Here is a 21,784-nt window from a genome sequence, read left to right on the forward strand (position 1 = left end):
ACACACCAGAACAGGAGTAAAACAGTACATTTCATAGGGTTTTTATAGAGACTTTTATCATTTGTACAAGCATGTCTTGGGAAATCTAAAAAGGGTGATGTTTTGTTTGCTATTGAGAGTGCCCGTGTTCCTCTGCACTCTCAAAAGAGTTTTGCGTTTCCAATCTGTGCCTTTTAAGCACACAAGAGAACACTGGGGTTGCCTTCGCACTGGAGCCCAGAATCAAATTTCATTTCCATGAAATTGGTTACTGAAATGGCCTGTGTTGCTCATACAGAGCACGTCTCTACTGAAACAACAGAGCCATGCTGTAAAGGGTGCCATTTATGGCCACCAGCAGACTCCACACAATCTCCAAATGTCACCCATACCAATGTTATATAAAATCATGCAGAAAGCAGGTGTTTTTTTTATCTTACCTTTTGAAAGTGCTGTTGTTAAATTCAGGGTCATAAAGTGAACATGGCCCGCATAGACGTATAACATCTGAGTGGGATGACACGGTGACTCTGTGTTTATTGTCGCCCTCAGGGGGGGAAGGCTTTGATTTTCTCAGCCAGCTTCCAGCTACTGCGGAGGGCAGGTCAAAGTCACTTCATCTATTCTGTTGCCATAAACGCAGTGATGCATGGGCTCTTGACTACCTGGAGAGCACTAAGCAGGTTGACCCCCCTCGCTTCGTGTCGAAACGCAATCAGGGAGCGGGGGCCTCTGCCAAGTATGCGCCTCCTGATTGAGTTTGAATTGGCTTCACCCCTAGCTGGATATAATCACCCCAAGCGAATGAGATGCCAAGATGCTGAAGATGAGGTGAACTTCACTGTTCCCTTGACATTGAGCGCTGGCCCAGCCCCAGTCCAGCTTGCTTGGCGTGCGGGGGAAGATTTTCTCAATCCCCCCAGCCAATTTAAGGCAGCAACAGCGCATATGCACCCGGAGGGCAAGGCTGCTCGTCGTGCATCTCTAAGTGGTCTTACCCTTCAGCCCCGTAAAACGTCTGATTAAAATAGGCACCTGGGAGAGAGGTGAGCGGGGTCACGACACCTGCCAGATTCTTTCTGCTGAGGCATGCACTTCCTGGGCTGACAGACCAGCGAGCCAGCGAGCCAGCCTGCCCAAACCTGAGAGGTGGTCCAGCGGAGTCTTTAGAGGAGATCAATTAATAAGTTCTTCAGCGGTAAGCACCTTCCTGTTTGGCCCTCTTTCTGCAGGAAGAGGTTGGGGAAGTGTCAGTGCAGTCAGTCAGGGAATATGTGCATATTGGAGAGGATTAATGACCTTGTAGGTTGAGTGAGCAGTGGAGGGGCAGGTGGGGGGGGGTTGTTTGTTGTTTCGGACTCTCTCGCCCCCTGAGGCGTGCCTCTCTCTCATCCCGAAGGCCGAGAGAGCAATCAGTGGCGCTGATTAACAGTTCGCCGCCGCTCGAGAGAGTGTCTCATGCTGACTAACCACACACACACACACACACACACACACACACACACTCAGACTGAACAACAGTTCTCACAGCATCTCCCACCACCTCACACATGCTCACAAGCAGCGTTTTACGTTTCTCACGCACAGATATCAGGTGATGTGACAGGGAGTAGTAACAGTGGCACCATGAGGGACTAATGTTGTGTTAGAGTGGGGAGGCAGCTGGGGGTCCTGGGAGAGTAATTAGCGGTGGGTAATTAAGACGGAGGTGTAAATGGTTACCAGGGAGTCAGCGGGTTTGCAGGTGCGGAGACAAAGACACACCTGCAGAAGCACACTCAAACGCTCCTCACAGCATCTGGCAGCGTCTGCAGAGCTCCATTCAAAACTACTACAATGTGAAGACTGAGAACATTACTGGGCAGTTATTGTGCAGTTCTGTGTAAGTGACACTTCATATTCCATTAATCAGAATATATTAGCTGTTCTCCCAATGTACAGTGATTTCAGGATGAAGCCTTAGAGATCAGACAACACACTTCCTTGTATGGTTTTCACAAGTTCTGTCTATCTATCTATCTATCTATCTATCTATCTATCTATCTATCTATCTATCTATGTCTAATGTCATACCATATGCAGTTGAATCAAACAAAAAATAGATTTAATGGACAAAATGCTGATACCACTAGGGTTGATACACACTTCATGAAGTTTGTGCCACTACCTCTGATTATTTTCATGTCCATTAGATGGTGCTGTGGACTATTTCTCATGAAATCCATGGCAACAGCACACAGTCATTATGTGAGAACAATTTGTATGTGTCAAGACAATTATATGGATATGACAGCTTCTCTGTCAAACCATCACACCACATTTATGAAAATATTATTTAACATGAGTCCCTAAATGGTTGTTTTGTGGTGCACACACAGTATAATGATGGATCACATTAATTGCTACCTATAGTCAGAATGTTTACCTAAAAAGCCATTACCATTATATATTGAATATTATATTGATCTATTTCTATATAGGCATTTTCAAATACATGGACTTCCATGGACCTCCACTGGAGTGTGGCTAGGGTGTCTGTGTGGATTTCTGTACTCCTCTGTAGCTTTAAAAGGCAGATCCCTTCAGCCCTGTCAGCTCCTCCCCTCTCACTCCCTACATGATGTCATCGTGGCTTCCCCTGCTGCCTGGACAAATGATTAGAGGAGTTGCTCTGCACACGTTTTTTTCTCCCCTCTCTCTCTGCCTCTCACTCCGCTGTGCTCTTCATTACTGGAGTGACGGCGGCCAAGGGAGCTTGTCAGCCCTCTCTCTCTCTCTCTCTCTTTCTCTCCCCATCTCTTTCTCCCTCTCCCACTCCCTTCAGCGCCAGCAGAGATGTAGTCCTCTCTCCCTTTCCCCCAAACTTCAGTACCCTCTCTGACTTTCAGCGGCTGAGTGACCTTTCCTGCTCTTTCCTCTTGGCTTTTTTTCCCTCCAACAAAAACTCACCTGTCACCTGACCTATGGATCTTCTTTGAGCTTCTTTTTGAGGTTTCTTTTTTTTGTGAGGTTGGCCTGACTTGTCTTCTTTTAATTTCTCTCCACTCCTGTCCGTCGGCGAGGACCATGGCCATGAAGGAGACCATCCTGCCCATCAGTGAGGTGTCCGGCCCGTGCCCCTTCCCGGAGGTGGTGGAGCTGAACGTGGGTGGCCAGGTGTACGTGACCAAGCGCTCCACGCTGGTGAGCGTGCCGGACACCACGCTTCACGCCATGTTCACGCGCTGCGCGCCACGCGAGCTCCCCCGCGACTCCCGCGGCCGCGTCTTCATCGACCGCGACGGCTTCCTCTTCCGCTACGTGCTGGACTTCCTGCGCGACCGGCAGCTGGTGCTGCCCGAGCACTTCCCTGAGCGCGAGCGGCTCCAGCGCGAGGCGGAACACTTCCAGCTGGCCGAACTCCTGCGTCTGCTCGGGCCCCGCGTCTCCAAGCAGGGCTCCATGAACGACGAAGGCTGCCAGAGCGACATCGAGGAGAGCTCGCAGAGCAGCGAGCAGCCTGGACGCAACGCCCTGTCCTCCACCAACACGGCCTCCGCCATGACCAACTTGCCGGCCACCAGCTCCACCCCGGACAAGAGGTCCGGCTTCATCACCATCGGTTACCGGGGCTCGTACACCATGGTGCGGGACAACCAGGCCGACGCCAAGTTCCGGCGCGTGGCGCGCATCATGGTGTGCGGGCGCATCGCCCTGGCCAAGGAGGTGTTCGGCGACACGCTCAATGAGAGCCGGGACCCCGACCGGCCGCCCGAGAAGTACACATCACGCTTCTACCTGAAGTTCACCTACCTGGAGCAGGCCTTCGACCGACTCTCCGAGTCGGGATTCCAGATGGTGGCGTGCAACTCCACCGGGACGGCCGCCTTTATCAACCAGTACAGGGACGATAAGATCTGGAGCAGCTACACTGAATACATCTTCTTCAGTAAGTTCCTCATAGGCTGCACCATCAGCCTATATCTCCCAACCCCCCTCCACCTTTTCAGGATATACTTTTACACAGTAGCTGTGGTCAAGGTAAGGGCATGGTGAGTGTGTGTCCTCTTTGTGAAGATTGGCACTGATGTTTGATTGACACCTGTGTACATTTCAACTCCAGCGAGCGAGCGAGGAAGGCTCTGATAAAGACACCCGCGCTCGTACTCTGGCAGTTCTGAAAAGAGACGCTCGGATGAGGGTGAGGAGTTAGTGTGCATGTGAATAGGAGCCCGTGGAGAGGTGTGAACAGGACCTTGACATTACACTGAGAATAGCAAGAGAACACAAAAGAGAGAGAGAGAGAGAAGGAGATAAGAGACAGGTAGAGAGACAGTGGAAGAGAGAGAGAGAGGGAGAGAGAGAGATATTAGGCTTGAGATGAGAGAAAGAGGGAAGAGACAGGTAGAAAGGCAGTGGTAGAGAGAGAAAGAGACTGGCAGATAAATGGTAGTAGAGAGAGAGATAATGTGGGAGAGAAAAAAGGGGGGATGAAGAGAAAGAGAGAGAAGAAAGTGAGAGAGGAGGGGGGACAAAGCTGTGAAAATCAGCTTTTTCTTTGTGAGTCATGTCTGGCAGACAGTAGTGAAAATTTGGGTTCACACTCACTCCACTCACACACACAGCCTCACAATGAACCTTTTCAATATACTTCATTTATCTGCCCAGTCCCTAATCTGGTGTTCTCTACCCTGCTGGGGGCTTTTTGGTGGCTTGGCACTGATAAGGGCAGATCACAGTAGGCAACAGTAGAGGATGGAGCGAGATAGACCCACAGAAAAAAAAGCCCTATATGATTGACAGGAGGGGAGGGGGAGGGAGATAGGGAAGAGAAAGGAGCCAGAGAGTGAGGGTACCCATGTGTGTGTGTGGGCACGGAGGCAGAGAGTGAGGGTACCCATGTGTGTGGTGGGCACGGAGGCAGAGAGTGAGGGTACCCATGTGTGTGGTGGGCACGGAGGCAGAGGTTAAGGGACCGTTAATGAAGATAGAGCACTGTTCTCCGTATAAATTGCTAACTGTGGACACTGGGTCTGACTTTAATGCTTGTTCCTACTCCCAGTGCTTACAGTTCAACATATATTACACACAAACAGGCACACACACACACACACACACACACACACATACATACTCACACATACACACACATGGCAAATTTACAATCATAGTCGACACCACCCCCACCTCACATGTGTATTATCAGATGTGCATATGCACATCTATTCATGCAGCACAGTCCCCATTCACATGACATGAACATGAAGAAATGCCCCCCCCCCCCACGCACACACACACACACACACACAAACCCATCCACATGCACACACACACACACACACACACACACACACACACACACACAGCTCCCAACGCTGCCTGTCAGCTCAGATTGCGGGGAGTGTGTCCTCGGGAAGGGAAGACCCTGACAGACAGGCAAGGAGGGGGAGCACTGACAGGGGTGGACGGTCAGAGTGTGTGTGTATGCGTGAGTGTGTGAGTGTATGTGTGTGTGTGTGTGTGTGTGTGTGTGTGTGAGTGAGTGTACTGTATGTGTGTGTGTGTGTGTGTGTGTGTGTGTGTGTGTGTGTGTGTGTGTGTGTGTGGGAGAGGGGTAGGGATGGGGTAGGTCGAGGCGTGTTGACAGAGGTTGTCGGGCAGCTTTAGCATGACGTGTGGCTTCCTCCCCGGGAGCCTACTGCCTTGTTATCTAATCTCCTGTCAGATTGGCCATCACATCTGAGTGTGTGTGTGTGTGTGTACATGTGAGTGGAGGGTGTGTATATATGTGTGCATAGAAGGATGTGTGAGGGTGAGGGTATCTTTTCGTGTGTATGTGTGTTGAGGTAGGTGGGTTAAGGTGTGTGTGTGTCTGTGAGAGAGAGAGTGTGACAGAGAGAGAGTGAGTGAGAGATTGTATGTATGTATGTGAGTGTGTGAGAGAGAGAAAGAGAGAGAGAGGGTGTGTGTGTGTGGTGTGTGTGTGCGGTGTGTGTGTGTGCATGCATGCACGTGTGTGTGTGAGTGTGTGTAAGCCCATCAGGAGGAGGGTCTTGCTGGAGAGCACACTGATTTTCTCAGCTCCATTTGACACCTATGTGTGTGTGTGTGTGTGTGTGTTTGTCTGTGTGTACGTGTGTGTGTCAGCATGTGTGAATCAACTCCATTTGTCTCCCGTTGGTCAGCTCGTTATGGGAAATCACAGGTCACTAGGGGTCACTCTGCTGTCCAGCACTTTACTTTACACAGTACACAACTGTGTTAAGCTTATTCAGGCTTCGCATTACAGAGCTTTTGTTACATTGCAACTACACTATAAAGTATTGAGTAGTAACATGTATGAATAACAGCTTATGCTCTGTTCTTACATGCACACAGATTAGAGATATTATAAAATGCTGGCGTTGTTTAATTTGAGAGGTTTGGTAGATGTTCTGTTACAGTACCTTGTGGAGCCCCTACCTTGAAGGATTCTTGAAGATCCTTTTGATACAGTGCCCCGTGTAGCCCCTATCTTGAAGGATTCTTCAGTATTCTTGAAGATCCTTGAGGACACATTGAAATGTTGTTTTCCTCCAGAGTTTCTAATGACATTGACAATGTCTGATGAATATGATGCTCATATTATGTGACATCTTGGCTGCAGGACAGATTGCAGTGTGCGAGCGTGTCTCTTTCCACAAGGTAATTTCAGATGTTCTGTCTAGAGCGTTACTGAGCCCTATCATTATGTCTTTGTTTTTTGCTCGTTTTGTTTTTGTTTTGTTTTGGTCTTGTTTCTGAGGCATAAATGTTTGCAAATGCTGTCTGTGTGCGAAGAAACCGTCAAATGAGAGATTAGTGAGCTGTCAGAGACGCAAGAGCTACACAGGTCTGATAAACAGAGTCCTGTCATCCATCACACCAGGAGGAAAACACTCCATTCCTACTGAACTGCTGCCACTGATAGAGCTTCATCAAGTCACCAGGCACAGGTGGTGGTGGTCAGCACCAGCAAATGAAAAAGGAAATGAATCATTCCAGCTAATCTGTCCACTGAAAGCTGGCTAAGTACTGTTTTTCCCCCTCCTCTACACCAAGAATTCATTTTAATTTGGGATTCGAATGTAACCAATGGTTGTTGTGATGGTGAAGCTGTAATTGGACGATAAGAGGAAGAGAGAGAGAGGGAGGAGAATGAGGCTGACGCTGGCTGTGGATTTCATGCCCTGGTGACAGGCGCACCCTCGAAGTCATCGCACGTGACACTCAGGTCATCCACTGGTGCTAAAAAGACTGCCCAGCAGAAAACTGAGCGAGACAGGTGATAAAGGCTTAGCAGATGGACTGTCAATAGACTATGAATGAATATTTAAAGGGATTGATTTGGAAGCGACAAGCATCCATATTATCCACTGTGCTAAATGGATGGGGTTTGCTGTGCTTTTCACACTCCCTCACACACTTGCACACGCACGCACACACACACACACACACACACAAACGCACATGTACTCACACACACACACACACACAAACGCACATGCACTCACACATACAACCCTCCTAGGTCAAATAAATCACCGGTCAATTAAAACCCAGCTTTGATCACTCATCAGCCATCATTTGTTTTCTCTCTCAGTATTGACTCAATGGAGTATTGACTCTACAGTAATTATCATGTTGAAGCAACACAGATGTCAGTTTGCTTATCGTGCCCAGAGTCTAATAAATCTGAGGCCATCTTGAGCTTATCTGGTATGAGCCTAGGCCTCACAATGTCTTCTCTTCTCCTCTCTCGTGGATCTCGTGTGTGAGCTGCCAGGATCCCTCCTTGCAGACAGGAAAAGATGAGGTGGAGATCCTCCTGTGTGTTCACTGTGTGTGCGCGTGTGTGTGTGTGTGTGTGTGTGTGTGTGTGTGTGTGTGTGTGTGTGTGTGTGTGTATGCGTGTGTGTGTGTGTGAGTGTGTGCATGTGTGTGTGTGTGAGTGTGCATGCGTGTGAGTGTGCATGTGTGTGTTTGTGTGTGTGTGTGTGTGTGTGCATGTGTTTGTGTGTGTGTGTGTGTGTGTGTGTGTGTGTGTGTGTGTGTGTGTGTGTGTGTGTGTGTGTGTGTCAGTGTGCATGTGTGTATGTGTTTGTGTGTGCGTGGTGTGCCTTGCCATGTGCCAATACTGCACAGCCTGACCGAGCAAAGGTGCCACCACTGACATCGGGGGGCGGACGGCGATGACAAATGCCCCGGCGTGGCGTGGCTGGCACCCTGGTGCGCGCTGCGATGCCAGTCCCCCTGACGCTTGGCGCTGCCATGCACACTCAATCCACAGGCTCATCCGCCAGTGCCACCCTGCCCAGCCTGGAGTCTCTGCATTATTTATGTGCTGCCGCGCGTATACAGCGTGTTATATTGATATTTATGAAGAGCCGAAACCTTTATCCCATCCTGCAAACGAGCATCGCAGGATAATGATGTCAATTTGTCTCTGTTTGAGAGGAAAGAGACGTCGCTGCAGCGGTGTAAATCTGCCTGCTTCATAAAGGAGGTGGGAATGGGCTTTGTAAAGGTTGCTTAGCGAATGAAGTGCCACCAAGGACGGAGGAGCTTGGTCTTTATGAGCATTTAACTTGGTGAAGTGCCAGCTGTCAGTCATTGAGCCGTGGTGCTGGCAGGGATTTGTTCTGAAGTGTTCAACATTTCTTTTAGCTGCATGCAAATGTGCATTCACATTTTAGATACACTCAAATACGTTTATTGGATTCTTTCTGTAGAATGACATCTTATAATTCTGTTAAATGTCGTTCAGGTTTAGACTAAGGTAAGCATCATTCATTCAGCCTTCACACTAAAGAACAATGTTTTAAATTCTAAACTATACATACGTACATACTATGAATTCACCAATGTCATAACACAAAAGTGATATTGGAAAAAAGTTACTTGAGAGAGAAGTGGTAAAACCTCTATATCTCATGTTTGTCTCATTCTCAGGAAGCAAGACAAATGTTGTGTGAACTTCAATATCCTGGACATGGGTCCTTAAACTACCCCAAAAGATAACCAAGAGCCTTCGCTTGGTCCAGATAGGCATAATCCGAGGCTTTACCTGGTGAGACTTACTCCTATAGGACTAGACACATACATCATCATTCTTTTATCTCCGCGTCCCAGAGCCCATATCTCCTCACCAAGGGAGAATTAGTCCGAGGGAAATACATTTTATGCCACTAAGTCTCTCCTGAGCCGCCTGGTATTGCTTTGCTATCTCCGTCAAAGTTATTTCATGAAAAAAGGATCCCTTTATTCCATCGCACGGGAGCTATACACGCTTGCTGCACCCAGTCATGTAACATAACGATTCATATATATGCAATGCGTTAGAATGTATGAAATGCATTACGTACAGTATACTGGCTTACATGGCATGTCCAATGGCATGTTATCTCATTCTCATTTTACATCAGTGAATTGCATAACATGGAAACGAATTGTGCAACGGGGCCAGGGAGGGGCTTACCCAAAAAGGATTATACCGATCAAGCCAATTTCCCGGGGTCAGCCAGTGAGCCCTATGTATGTGGTCACCATAAATAAATAAATAAATAAATAAGCAAATCCAACAATGATACATAATAAATAAAAAGACTCTGAACCTCTGTGTTAATGCACCTGTCTATCATAGATACCACCCAGCCGGCGGCCCGTAGGTCCGGTCTGGCGTAACTGCCATCTCCCCGTTGCCAGGCCTAGCTTGCGGCTGAAGCACCAGCACACAGCTAATCCTCTTTGCGCTGCCCTGATAGTGAAGCATCACCACAAGCCTCCTCTGATCACAAGTCTGATTGCCAGGTCTGCCCAAATCCCACTGTCATCTCCAGCCCCGCCGTCCCCAAGAGAGAGCAGTTACTGTCAGCCAAGATGGCCACCGGCTCTGAGCTGTATGTGGCCCAGATGTGGCCTGAATCTGCCCTGCTGCTGTCTGGGTCCCAATCCCTGTGTTATTTCACACCTCACCACCCATAAAGAGCACAGACTACTGTTGATCCCTTAAAGCACAGCCAGCAGTTGGGAATGATCTTTTATAAGCTGGTCTGAAATGATTATGACCTTTTGAATGTTGTGGTTCAAGGGTTGTGCTTAAATAGTGTTAGGCTGCTAAAAGAGTCAAAGCCAAAGCACTGTACCAACTAATGGAGGTGATAGTCACCATGTGCCCTATCTGCCACTACTGAGGGCAGTTAAGTGGTCAGTGTCTTAGTGATTAGGTTTTGACGTGTATTGCACGTCTCAACAGTTAAGAAGAGCCGGACTTAAAGTAGAAATCTTCTAACTTGCATATATTTCGATTACATCCTTAGCCAGTCATTTATCCTATTTGTCTGAATATGATATTATTTTCTTTTGTCTTTGTCTCTATAACTGATATTTTATAGTTTGGGCACCCTGAGATGCTGTATATGGACACAAATAGACACAGCTGTGCATTCAATGTTTAGTAGACATTTGCTACGAGTTGAAAGTCACACTCCCAAATCGCCGACAGAGCCTCACAGCAATCCTTAGTCGTTAGTCATGACGGCATGGCACATCGCATGAAATATTTAACCAAACTGTCAAAAAAAGTTTGTTTTGTACCTTGACAGATGACAGTGTAGAGCCATCACAGTTCAAAGTATCTGAAGGAGGAGAGGTTGACTGGCTGTCATCAACTCAATACCTCTTCTCTTAGTTTGTGCTGCCCTTTACTAGGTGCACGTTATACTGATGCAGGCCCTGACCTGTCTATCCACAGCAATCCTGACAGTGCCACAACACAAGTTTCAGGATGATATTTGTCTTGTGTTGTCAGTGAACCTGAGCACAGTGCCATTATTATATCTGATACATTCACCTTGGTAATACTACAATTGTTTTCCTAATGCATACTAGCCAACAAAAGCATTGTGTATTGTTGTACCATATACCATGTGTTAACATTGCAAAACAATATTTGGTCTTTTCTGTGCTACCCAATCAGAAAGAGAGAGGGAGAGAGAGAGGGAGGGAGATAGAGATAGACTACATTAGTTTAACATCAGTCAGACTAAATGACTAAACATTTTTGTGGAGAATATGCCCAAAATTAATGATGTGAGTAACAAGGTTATCCACTAATGATAATGATATCTATTCACATTTGGTAGTAAATATCTAGGTGCTGTGTTGGAGAAGGAATCACACTAAATAGCATTTCAGCTGCCTTTGTTTGTTTTGCCTTTGGGTTTGGGAAGATCTGGAGGAGAATATAATGAAAAACGAAGAACACGTGGCGACTGAGGCCTGAGAGAACCACAGGAGGAAACAAGAAACGTGAGAGTTGTCAGCTCATCAGTATACAGTACAGTTGAAATAATGTTTCTCCAGGACCTATTGGACATAGACATAGGAATGCAACAATCACATGCATACGTGCACAGCTGAGATGATACAACTAGTACAGAGAGCTGTGACACACAGCACAAGATCAGGACATTCTAAAGACCAGGGCATGCTAAAGACCAGGGGATGCTAAAGACCAGGGCATGCTAAAGACCAGGGGATGCTAAAGACCAGGACATGCTAAAGACCAGGGGATGCTAAAGACCAGGGGATGCTAAAGACCAGGGGATGCTAAAGACCAGGGGATGCTAAAGACCAGGGCATGCTAAAGACCAGGGGATGCTAAAGACCAGGGGATGCTAAAGACCAGGGGATGCTAAAGACCAGGGCATGCTAAAGACCGGGGCATGTCAAGATAAGAGAATATTAAGAGAAGACTAAGAGAATGTATTTTGGATGAAAGTGTTCACTATTAATACTGACAGAGGAAGCAAGTCTTGATTAGACAAAAAGGGAAGAAATACCGAAAACTCAGGTCATGAAGGTGACTCCAGGTACAGGGAAGGTGCTCTTGAAGTTTTAAAGGACTATTCTCCTTGTCTTGATTAGAGCCAGAACCATGAGATGGATCTTCTTGCATGATTCTGTTTGAGGAAGTGCAATTAGTCTGGTCAGGATAGCCGCAGCTGTCGTCCAGAGAAGAGACGTCAGGCTGTGCTGTCATCCTGACGAAACCGCCGTCTGCTCTGCTTTCCATCTCGTGGTTAACTGAGCGGCTGGATCATGTCACCGTTGACAACAGAGATGGGGACATGGATAGAGGGAAGGTATTTCATGTAGTGACAGATGCAGCAACACAGCTATCACCTTTTCAATATGGAACCGCTGAAACTTTGCTTATGGGAGCCGGGTCTCGGAGATGGATTACCTCCCAGTCACGTGACCGCTGTCAGGATGATGGATCCCCTGCTACCCTGGAAGTTTTACTCGCCTCTCTACACGCTCTCCGGAAACTTCTGTGCGATGGCGGCACACATCAGCATTGCAGCGGTGACTGATGGGTTTTGCCAAGCGTCGAATAAGATGATACGCCGCTGCTGCTGCAGATACCAAGCCTACGGGGCCTACGGTCTTTGTGTGCTGCGCGCTTTGTCAATTAAAGAAGGCTTTTGTTAATTTAGATAAGCGTTTACGATGGCCTCGGCTCAAAGACAGGTAGCAAACCGCCCATGCAAAACAAATAATCCCAGCTCTCCACTGCTTGTGTTGTGCATTGTTCGCCTCAAATCTCCCTGCAAATTTCTCAGTCAGTCAGACAGATAATAAACAACGCTGCAGCTCCTATCTATGAATACTTCATTTACAAAGGCGGCATGGGGGGCACGCTCCCTGTGGAAGTCGATAAAAATGCTGCGTCTTTAATAAGGAAGAAAGCAATACAACTGCTAATTGAATCGTACAGTTTGGCAGTTAAAGCTGATTTGAGAATGCAATCAGTGTGTTCTCTGCAATAGCCTAAATGCTGCTTTTGTCTGCGATTTTAACAAGCAAAAGGAGGACCTGAAGGGAAGAGGAGAGGCGAGAGTCTGTATTCTGTTGGACTGTGAGTTTAGACACAGATGGGAATTTCTATGAGCAAGATTACCCAGAAAGCATGAGTGAGCACAATATGTTTACACAGCTCCCACTCACATTGTTTCTAGGACATCACTTTGCCCCCTGAGATATGGCAGCTTCTGTGGCCATCTGTCGCGATACGGCACAGGTTCTCGATAGCCCAGCTCCTCTCAGCCAGATAATTCATTTTTAAATAACACACTAACCACAACTTAAGGTTTTCCCCCACAAGTGGAATCATTAATTTGCATGTCTTTGAAGCGGGTGAAATGTTGATTTCCCGAGGCCTGAATGAAATGCAGATTGGTGGAAAATGTGTGTAGCGCTATTTGTAGAATACCATGTTCTTCTTCTTCGGTGACGCCGCACGGTGACACACTTCCTTATGCTCCCCCGCAGGCTGAGCTGTGTGTTGAAATTAATACTTGGCAAGTAGTTCATTTCCATCATTCCATAACAAAACCGGTAGTGTTCTTAACCCACAGCACATGTGCATGCTCTCACAGTTACCGTACTTTCACACACACACACACACACACACACACACACACACACACACACTGCATTGAACAAACTGCAACAAACAGCCTGCGATTGGCAATGCAAAGTGTGCACCTGTGCTGTTTTTTACCCTCTGTGGATCCATGGTGTTTATATGTTTATATATTTTAATAGTTTAATCAATACTCCAGCATTTTTCACTAGCTCCTATTTTTGTCATTCACAGTGGAAACAGGATATTTATGGAGCCTGTACAGTCCAGACACCTCACAGACGGGGCTTCCATTATGGAAAACCCTACACGTTACCTTGACACTTTAAACAAATACAGAAAAATATTAGCTTTGAAAAATAGCACATTGCTATAGGATGCCACGGGACCACAACTCGGCCTTGTTCCTGGATGAGCTCAAAGGAATTTGAGACAGGTTATTTCCTGAATGCTATGTACCCTGCCATGTGGCCTTGGTGCTGCCCTCTGAACAGACTCAAGCTAGTGTTTTACCCGGTGGGATTACAGTGCCAGCGGAAAGCTTTTCACTTCTTAACGTTTTCTCCCCTCTAGCTTTCTCTCTTCTATTTTACCGTTTCTGTTTCTCCTCCTGGCTAGCACACACGCCACGCCTTTTGCATTTCAATTATAGATTGGCATCGTGGTTGCCTTTCCCCCCTATAATCCATTTTCCCTCAACAAAGGTCAGAATCTGCTTAGCCTGTGAAATCAGTATGTAGCCTGTGATGGCATAAGGGGCCTGGTGGGGCAGAGCTACCAGAGGTGAAGTCTGAAGGGTTGGCACGACGTGCCCTCTCTTGCCAGCAGGGCACACCTCACTCTCAGTGAAACCTGGCCCGTTCTGAGACTCAGCCGCACCATCAATCCCTTGGGGTCCAGTGTGTGCCAACCAGTGTGCGCTATGAGCGGGAAGTCTCAAATATATTCTTCAAGAAATACAGTAAAATGCTATTTTACGAATTATTCAAGTAAACTCTGTGCTGAGGTACTTTGAAGCTTTTTGATCAAAGGCCGTTTTCTTGCTGCATCTGTATTGCTGCCCAAAGCATTCATTGGAAAGTAACATTAGTTAGAGGGGCATGCATCACTTTCTGAAGACCTTAGTTGATCTGTATGGTCCAGATGACATTGGAGTGGAGCCTCTGGACCACTGAGTAAAGCTCAGAGTGACATAACCAAGGACCAAAGATTAAGCTGTCAATTACATGGGTGAGTGGAAAGCACAATAACGAGCAATTACGTCTGAGCAAGTATCGCCCGCCACGAGGCAGAGAGTAGCCCTCCTCCTTACACATGTCCTTTGAAGTCAGTTCAGCTTGACTTTTATTTTGATGCATTGCGGTGAGTAACCATTTCAAACAGTGTCTTTTTTCCCTCTCCCAGCGAGGACACATGTAGGGGTAGATTTATGTCTTTGATGTAATTGAGGCTTTATCTTTGCACAGGACTGAACCTTGATTTATTTCTACGACCTCCAGGTGTCTGAACTGTAAAGAGGAAGGAGGAGCAGGCTTTTGAGATCTACCTTGAATTAAGGAGGCAGAGATGAGATCTTGACTGCTGCTTATTCATCTCTGACCTGTATTTTTTTTTTTACCCACAAGCTCACATATTCTTTTGGGACTCTGACTTCATGGTTTGATGGCTTTGCAAGTTAAATGAAAGTGTTTTTGTACAGTTCAAATGAAATTTGCAGTGATTTTGTTTTGAACTGTGCCTACTCATCGGAACAGTCAAAGGTAAGGGGTTCTGTCACATGTAATATGAGACTATACATGAAGACCTTAATTTTAAACGTAATTGAACTGCCATTCAGTTATACACAAACATAAATGGACATATGAATATTGCCTATTGTTAAGGCCACTTGCAACACATCCATTATGATTTATGGGTCATAAGGGAATTAGGCATGCATATTGGCTCAAAATTATTTGAGTAGCCTCACTTTCTACACAATCAATCATAAATAGCTGATTTAGTCATTACAGTTACATATACATTTTAAATTACTTAACGGTCCAAAACATTGTTTTGTGTTTTGTGTTGAGACTTGGCAGTCATATGTTTGCCAGTGTCTGTAAAGGGACTGAGATAGCTCTGCCTCTCCCAATGGGAAACTGGCCATGTGTCTACTGATGATAATGAGGCCATTCCATGCTGGAGGAGCCTTCCAAAATGACCCGGGTCCCAAACTCCCTTTATAGCACCAGTAATCAGCCCCACGGGGTGCGGAATATCACCCAGGACATATGGCAGCAGCAGGGGTTGGGTTGTATCGCCATCATGCTGCACCTCTGGGATGGTGACCTCAGGTCTTTGTGACTCCTCTTGAAGTCCTCTGGAGGTCTGATTAATCGCTCCTACATTATTTTGCTTTGTTGGACAAACAATGGAAAAGGTGACAGATCACATCTTTGTTTTTAGAAATTGCCATAATTATCTAGTCCTCCATCTATTTAGGAGAGGTACGATGCAATGATTACAGCCATTACTCGAATCACAGGAGACAGTGCATTTATTTAAAATAAATAAATAAATAAATAAACATATATACATGTATGTGTGTGTGTGTGTATCTTCTCTTTGGTTGAGCTAAACTACATTTTGATGTATTTATTTATTCAACAGACAATTCCCCACATATCATTTAAGTTAATGCATGTGCGTTTTGTCTGCTCATAAGCTAGTTGATACTCGCTCAATGCACTGACTGGTACTGATTTACACAATGCACTATTCCAATAGATAACCTCACATAATCGTGTTAAGGTCCCATGAACTGGCTCAACTAATAACTGAATTGTACATCAGTTATAAGTACTTGGCTGGTTTTGATTAGGCTAGATTGTGTAACATTATTTAGGGTTACTAACATGTCGTAACACGGCATATTGTACTTCCTGTTAAATGGGAATGCTGACTTGAGTCTGTATGAATCTTCAGCTGATTTACGTTCTGGTTTTAGAGGCCTTTTGGTGTGCTGCCATGGTCTCTCGAGGCACAGAGGGAAGCTAATGGACCTCCTGGATCTGTGAGATCTAGATATTGACATTTAATCACCAATTAGAGGACACTGCAATTACATCCCATTAACAGGCCCACAGGCTTCACTCACGTCTCCCTCTCCCAGAACAGTTCCACTGGGTGGAGGCAAGAGACCGAACATACTCTGTCATTATAGTATGTGCTGTGTATGTGCGCTATTTCCGTGTTTAATGTGATATCCATGTGTGTGTTACCTTTAATACGGGAGTTCAATGAGAAAGCTGACATTTTGAATGCTAATGATTCTGTTGTAGAACTTCATTATCAACTTCTCCAATCTCTGTGGGAAGCATGAACCTTTCCCCTTTTAAGACCAAAGTATTTTTTTTTCAGTTGAGTTCAAATGGGAAAAGCTCAGTCAGCTCTACACAAAGCTCATAATTTTCATCCAACGGAAATGGAAGCCAGCTGTTTTTAGAAAAATGTGCCGTTGCTGGATTAGCCAGCTCATTAGCTTCATAAACCCGCGAAGCAGCATGAATGAACATACCCCTGCACACCACTGAGGAGGGCTTTAATGCACACATCCAGTAATTGTTTCATAACAGCTCACTCCCACGCAAATAATTATCTAAATTGAAAGTGATTTGGTGCAATTTTCTAATCCCATTTCAGTTTAACGTTAGATGTTGTATGTGTGTTTGTTGTTGTTTGTGTGTTCCTGCACAGGGCCCTCCATGAAGACAGTCTCGTCGCCGAAGCAGGACAGCGGCGAAGAGCCCAAGTCGGACAAGATGCCCGACAAGGGCAGCGAGAGCGGTGCCTCGCTCAACGAGCTCTCCACCTCCAGCTCGGAGACGCACTCGGAGGCCACGTCGCCCCAAGATGCCCCGCTGGCCCTGGCCCAGGTGCTGAGCGTGGGTGGCTCGCCCGCTGCCCCCTGCGGTGCCCTGCACTCCGTCTCGCGGCCACCCAGCACGCTGACGCTTGGCCGCCCGCCCAAGAAGGGCTCGTCCGTGCAGTGGATGGAGCTGCCCAAGGAGGACCTGCAGGACATGCGGCGCAACAGCGAGCTCTTCCAGTCGATGAGCAGCGGCGTCGGGGGAGCAGGGCTGAGGGAGGGCCGGGGTGGGGGCGGCCTGGGCCGCAGGAGGGCCACCGAGAGACCCAATGCCGAGGAGGAGATGAAGCAGTGCATCAGGGACTTCAACAACATCAAGATCCCACCCACGTTCCCCGAGCGCAAGAGACAGTGGCAGTCGGAGCTGCTGCAGAAGTACGGCCTATAGAACAAAGCCTCAGGACTACAGGGAGAACAGGAAGAGACCTGAATAGAAACAGATAGGAACAAGAGAGAGGAGAACATTGGTGTCTGAGAGTTCCTCTTGTCCAGTGTTCCATTCATGTGACTGGGACTTTTTTCTTTCTTGCTTGTCATGATTTTGAACTTTCTTCTAGGCACAAGTGGAGTTCCGACATGATAACCACTTTTTCAAGTTCCTCTGGTCACGGAATGGGAGTTTTAGAAAAACGTAGAAAAGTACCCTAGTTCCATTTCACTTATTAAGCTCCAACACTGACAGGACTGTATTGAGCATACTTTTTACAATATTCTGGAGGATTGACCCTTTCAAAGCATAGAGCAGGGAGGGTTTTTTTGTTGAAAGAGTAGAAATTGCCTGAGAGCGAATATCTTCTGACAACTTTTCAGAGAACCCAGAATTATGCCTCGAGGCCTCCCTACTAGCATCAGACAGCTACTGCAGAGAAACCTCAGCTCACAGCACTGCTGAAGCCAATGTCTTGGTCCCATCAGACTACCAGAGCCGATGTCTTGAGTTCCACTCAACTTCAAACGGGTGTCAAACATTCAACTTCTACAGGGCAGACGGATTGGTCTGTTTCTGTCATAAGATGTAGATCGAGTACAGACCACTCTTAGAACAGGTATAGAACAGGACACCTCAATCACTTTAAAGCACAAAACACGTATGGACTGCATTTTCTAGAGAACTGGGCATGATTTTGAAACCTAGGAGTGTTTTGGCTGTCATGGAAAAAGGTCAGGTTCACATTTCTGTGACAGCAGCATGACAAGCTTAGCTGATGGAGGTGAGATTGTGGAGTGCGTGGAGAAACTGTTGACAATGAGCCAGAGCATCAGTGAGTGCTGTGAGGACTCTTAAGTCTCCAGGCACCTCACAGACTGCTCCTCTTGGTCAGCCACGAGACCGTCAGACATAGCAAAGATAATTAAGTGTTTCTGAGTCACATGCCGTGACTACTAGTGTTATCAGACGTATATGACGACTGTGTGTTTATTTATTAACTTATTATTCATTCATTTATTTATTTATTTATTTCTGCAGAAGTATTTGATGATGTTGAGATAGGTCTGTCCATTAATGGCTGTACATGTTTGTCCATGTTTATTTATCTGTTGAGACAGACATTGTTTTTTATTTTGAGGTGTTTTCATATGTCACAGTAGTGCCCGTGATGAATTACTGAGAATAGAAAGACATATATGATCATGACATTGTGTGATATGATTTATGTAATACTCAATGAGAAAAAGAGAGAAAGGGAGGATGGGAGGGACAGCATTTTATCCAACTTGTAATTTGGTTCTATCCAGTAGCTCTTAGCTTCTTATTCAGATTTGGCTTGGTTTGAAGAATAATCATTGTTAACAACACTGTTACAGTAACAACAGCCATAGCCATTTAGGCCAGTCCCATATTTAAATTCAAGCACACTTCATTAAGCTAATCAAAACAGGACTGATTTGCTGCTTATCTGAATTGTCTGAATGAGGCAGGTCAATAGGAGGCTGCAAGAAAAAAAAATTCTCTCCTGTAGTATTGAAGCTATGATTTTAGGAGCTAATCAAACCATATAATAATGCAGTTGCAATCATACTTACGAATATATTGTATAACAGAATCAGCTTAGGTTGACAAAATTGGAAACTATTTTAGGTACCTTGTTGTGCAATATTCATTATTTTATGTTATTTGTAACCATACAATGAAACAATGTGGCATACTTTTACAAGTAATCATTTCATAGACACATTGTTTCTAAATAACATACATAAAATGAAAAATGTGTGCATAAAGTCAGCACAATCTGCAATGAATTTCTTGCTCGACTGCAATGCTGGAGGCAGGGCCGGATCAGGACTGGCAAAGTACCCAAGGAAAAGAGCCATCTGAGAGATGCCTAGAACCCAGACAAGGTGCTCATAGAACCCTGTTAAGACCATAAGCACACATATAGACATTACTGGCCAATGCACAAGCCTAATGTTCCCCATGCTGAATGTGACACGAGTGCTTCTGTTCTGCTGTACGTGTAAAACAGATGCTGAGAGTACGATTTAAGACATGTGCTTCAGTCCGTTGTTATCAGTTGTTTGTTTGTTTGTGTTAGTTTGTTGTTGATTTGATCCTCTGTCCAGTAATAAAAGTGTTGCGTAAACATGATAAAGCTGCCGTTTGAATGCTTGCCATATAGTGCTATTGGGTGCTATTTAGTGATATAAAGCCTGTGAGGTTAAAACAAATAGTTTTACTTTATGCTCATTGGCTTCAGAGACTCAACAACAATGTCCTGTAGATGAAGCTACACATTTATGTTCAAAAATGTCGAGTGATCTTTACGATGAGAGTTGTGACTTCATGAATGTATTGAACAGTGTGTTCCCATTTTAGTGCAGCATGAGGCATCAGAGAGAAGCAAAGCACGGGCGATTAATTAATCCTGCACTGAGGAGTCACAACTTTCAAACAATGGAGACAAGGGGCTCTCCATATTACTCTGTCTGACAGCCATTCACAGACACAATTGAGAGCAGGCAGACTTGTTTGGAGTTTGGCATTTAGATGAATGATGGAATGATGGGGGCCTCGAGGGGGGAAAGGGCTTGCTTCATTCATCATACGCTCGAGACCCCTATCTGTATTGCGACGGCTTCAAATATCAGTTCAAATATCTCCACAGTGAATTACGAGGCCGCTGTAAAAAAAAACACGAAAGATTGAGAGAACGTCCCCCGCTATTCCCCGCGCATACAGTCGGAGTGATGGGGGGCGTTAATCCAAATGGGCGAAATTTGAAAACGCCGCCTGCCACTTTGATTTCATGGCCTCTTAACAAGACCACATGCGCCAGTGTGACAGCTGAGATGGTCCCTAATGAAAAACAGCCCATTTCCTTGGCACTAAAACACAGATCTGGCAGGCGGCTGGAGGAGGAATGTGTGATCGTGTTTGGGTGGAAAACAAAAGATGAAGATTTCTGCACCGTTGTTCCCATATTTCCATGGCAACTTCAGAATAAGTAGCTCTCTATGCACAATGAGAGCGGCTCACGCTCTACCTCTTTGTCCCTGTCTCTCTCGTCCCCTACCTCTCTGTCTCTCCATTATGCCCCTCTCTGCTTCTATCTTTTGCCCTCGGTACTTCTCTCTCTCTCTCTCTCTCTCTCTCCCTCCCTCTCTTTTTTCCTCTCTCTCCCTGAACACACGCTTGGGCGTTTTTTTAAAACACAAACCCCTCACGTCAACAGTCACGGCAGCCCTGTGTGGCGCAGGGGAAAATGACAGCCATAATTATGAGGTACTCATAAGCTTATCCATCATGCTGCGCAACAGACAGGGGAGGCCATGCAAGCAGTGTGTGAATACATTATGCATCGCCTACAGTAGACCACTCACTGATCTGTAACTGCGATGTGCTGCTCAGCCAACTGTGGCATTTGCTCTAAGAATTATGTGCGCTAAATGCGCTCATGCCACGTTTAGGTATAAAATATGGACAAGGGAGTCATCACAAGCAAGCGCATTGACAGGTGCACGCATATAGCTTCTGGATGAGAACGCCTCATTCTTTTCTATAATGGCCAAATTTGCATGAAACTCCAATCAAATGAATTTGAATCAAATGAATTCTTGAGGCAGGCAGGAACCCTTAATTTCTCCATCACTCTATGTGAACAACAGATGGGTATATGGGGCATGAAATGCAGTTGCGTGCTGTCAAGACTTTTTATTCTTTGGTTAAGCATCATAGACTGGGTAGCCTCTGCATCGGTGGACACTGATCAAATGTAAACTGAAGTGAAGTGAAGTTGGACAAGAAGCAATTTATTTCTGACAGTTCGTGGAGTACATTTGCAAAAGATTGAACCCAGCTGGTGGTGCAGTCCCCATAATTCATTTTCTTCTAACTAAAGTGTGATGGTGAATTCACATGCACTGGTATCAGCTTAAAGGCTGCTGGTTTTTTATGTGAAAATGTGGATGGAACACACTTCAGCAGGTAGGGCTGAATAGACCCGCTGCCTTACAGTCGCCTTGCTGAGTGC

General features: G+C 46.0%; 1 protein-coding gene across 1 annotated transcript; it reads left to right on the forward strand.

The window, feature by feature from the left end:
- Positions 1 to 2,468: 2,468 nt before the first annotated feature.
- Positions 2,469 to 19,887, forward strand: kctd8 (potassium channel tetramerization domain containing 8). The gene is made up of 2 exons (XM_048263429.1): positions 2,469 to 3,907; positions 17,144 to 19,887. The coding sequence occupies exons 1-2, from the start codon at positions 3,046 to 3,048 to the stop codon at positions 17,701 to 17,703; spliced, it is 1,422 nt and encodes a 473-aa protein (XP_048119386.1). The 5' UTR covers positions 2,469 to 3,045; the 3' UTR covers positions 17,704 to 19,887.
- The last annotated feature ends 1,897 nt before the right edge of the window (positions 19,888 to 21,784 follow it).

This window comes from Alosa alosa, chromosome 14 (assembly GCF_017589495.1).
Source record: "Alosa alosa isolate M-15738 ecotype Scorff River chromosome 14, AALO_Geno_1.1, whole genome shotgun sequence".
In the NCBI taxonomy this organism is placed as follows: domain Eukaryota; kingdom Metazoa; phylum Chordata; class Actinopteri; order Clupeiformes; family Clupeidae; genus Alosa; species Alosa alosa.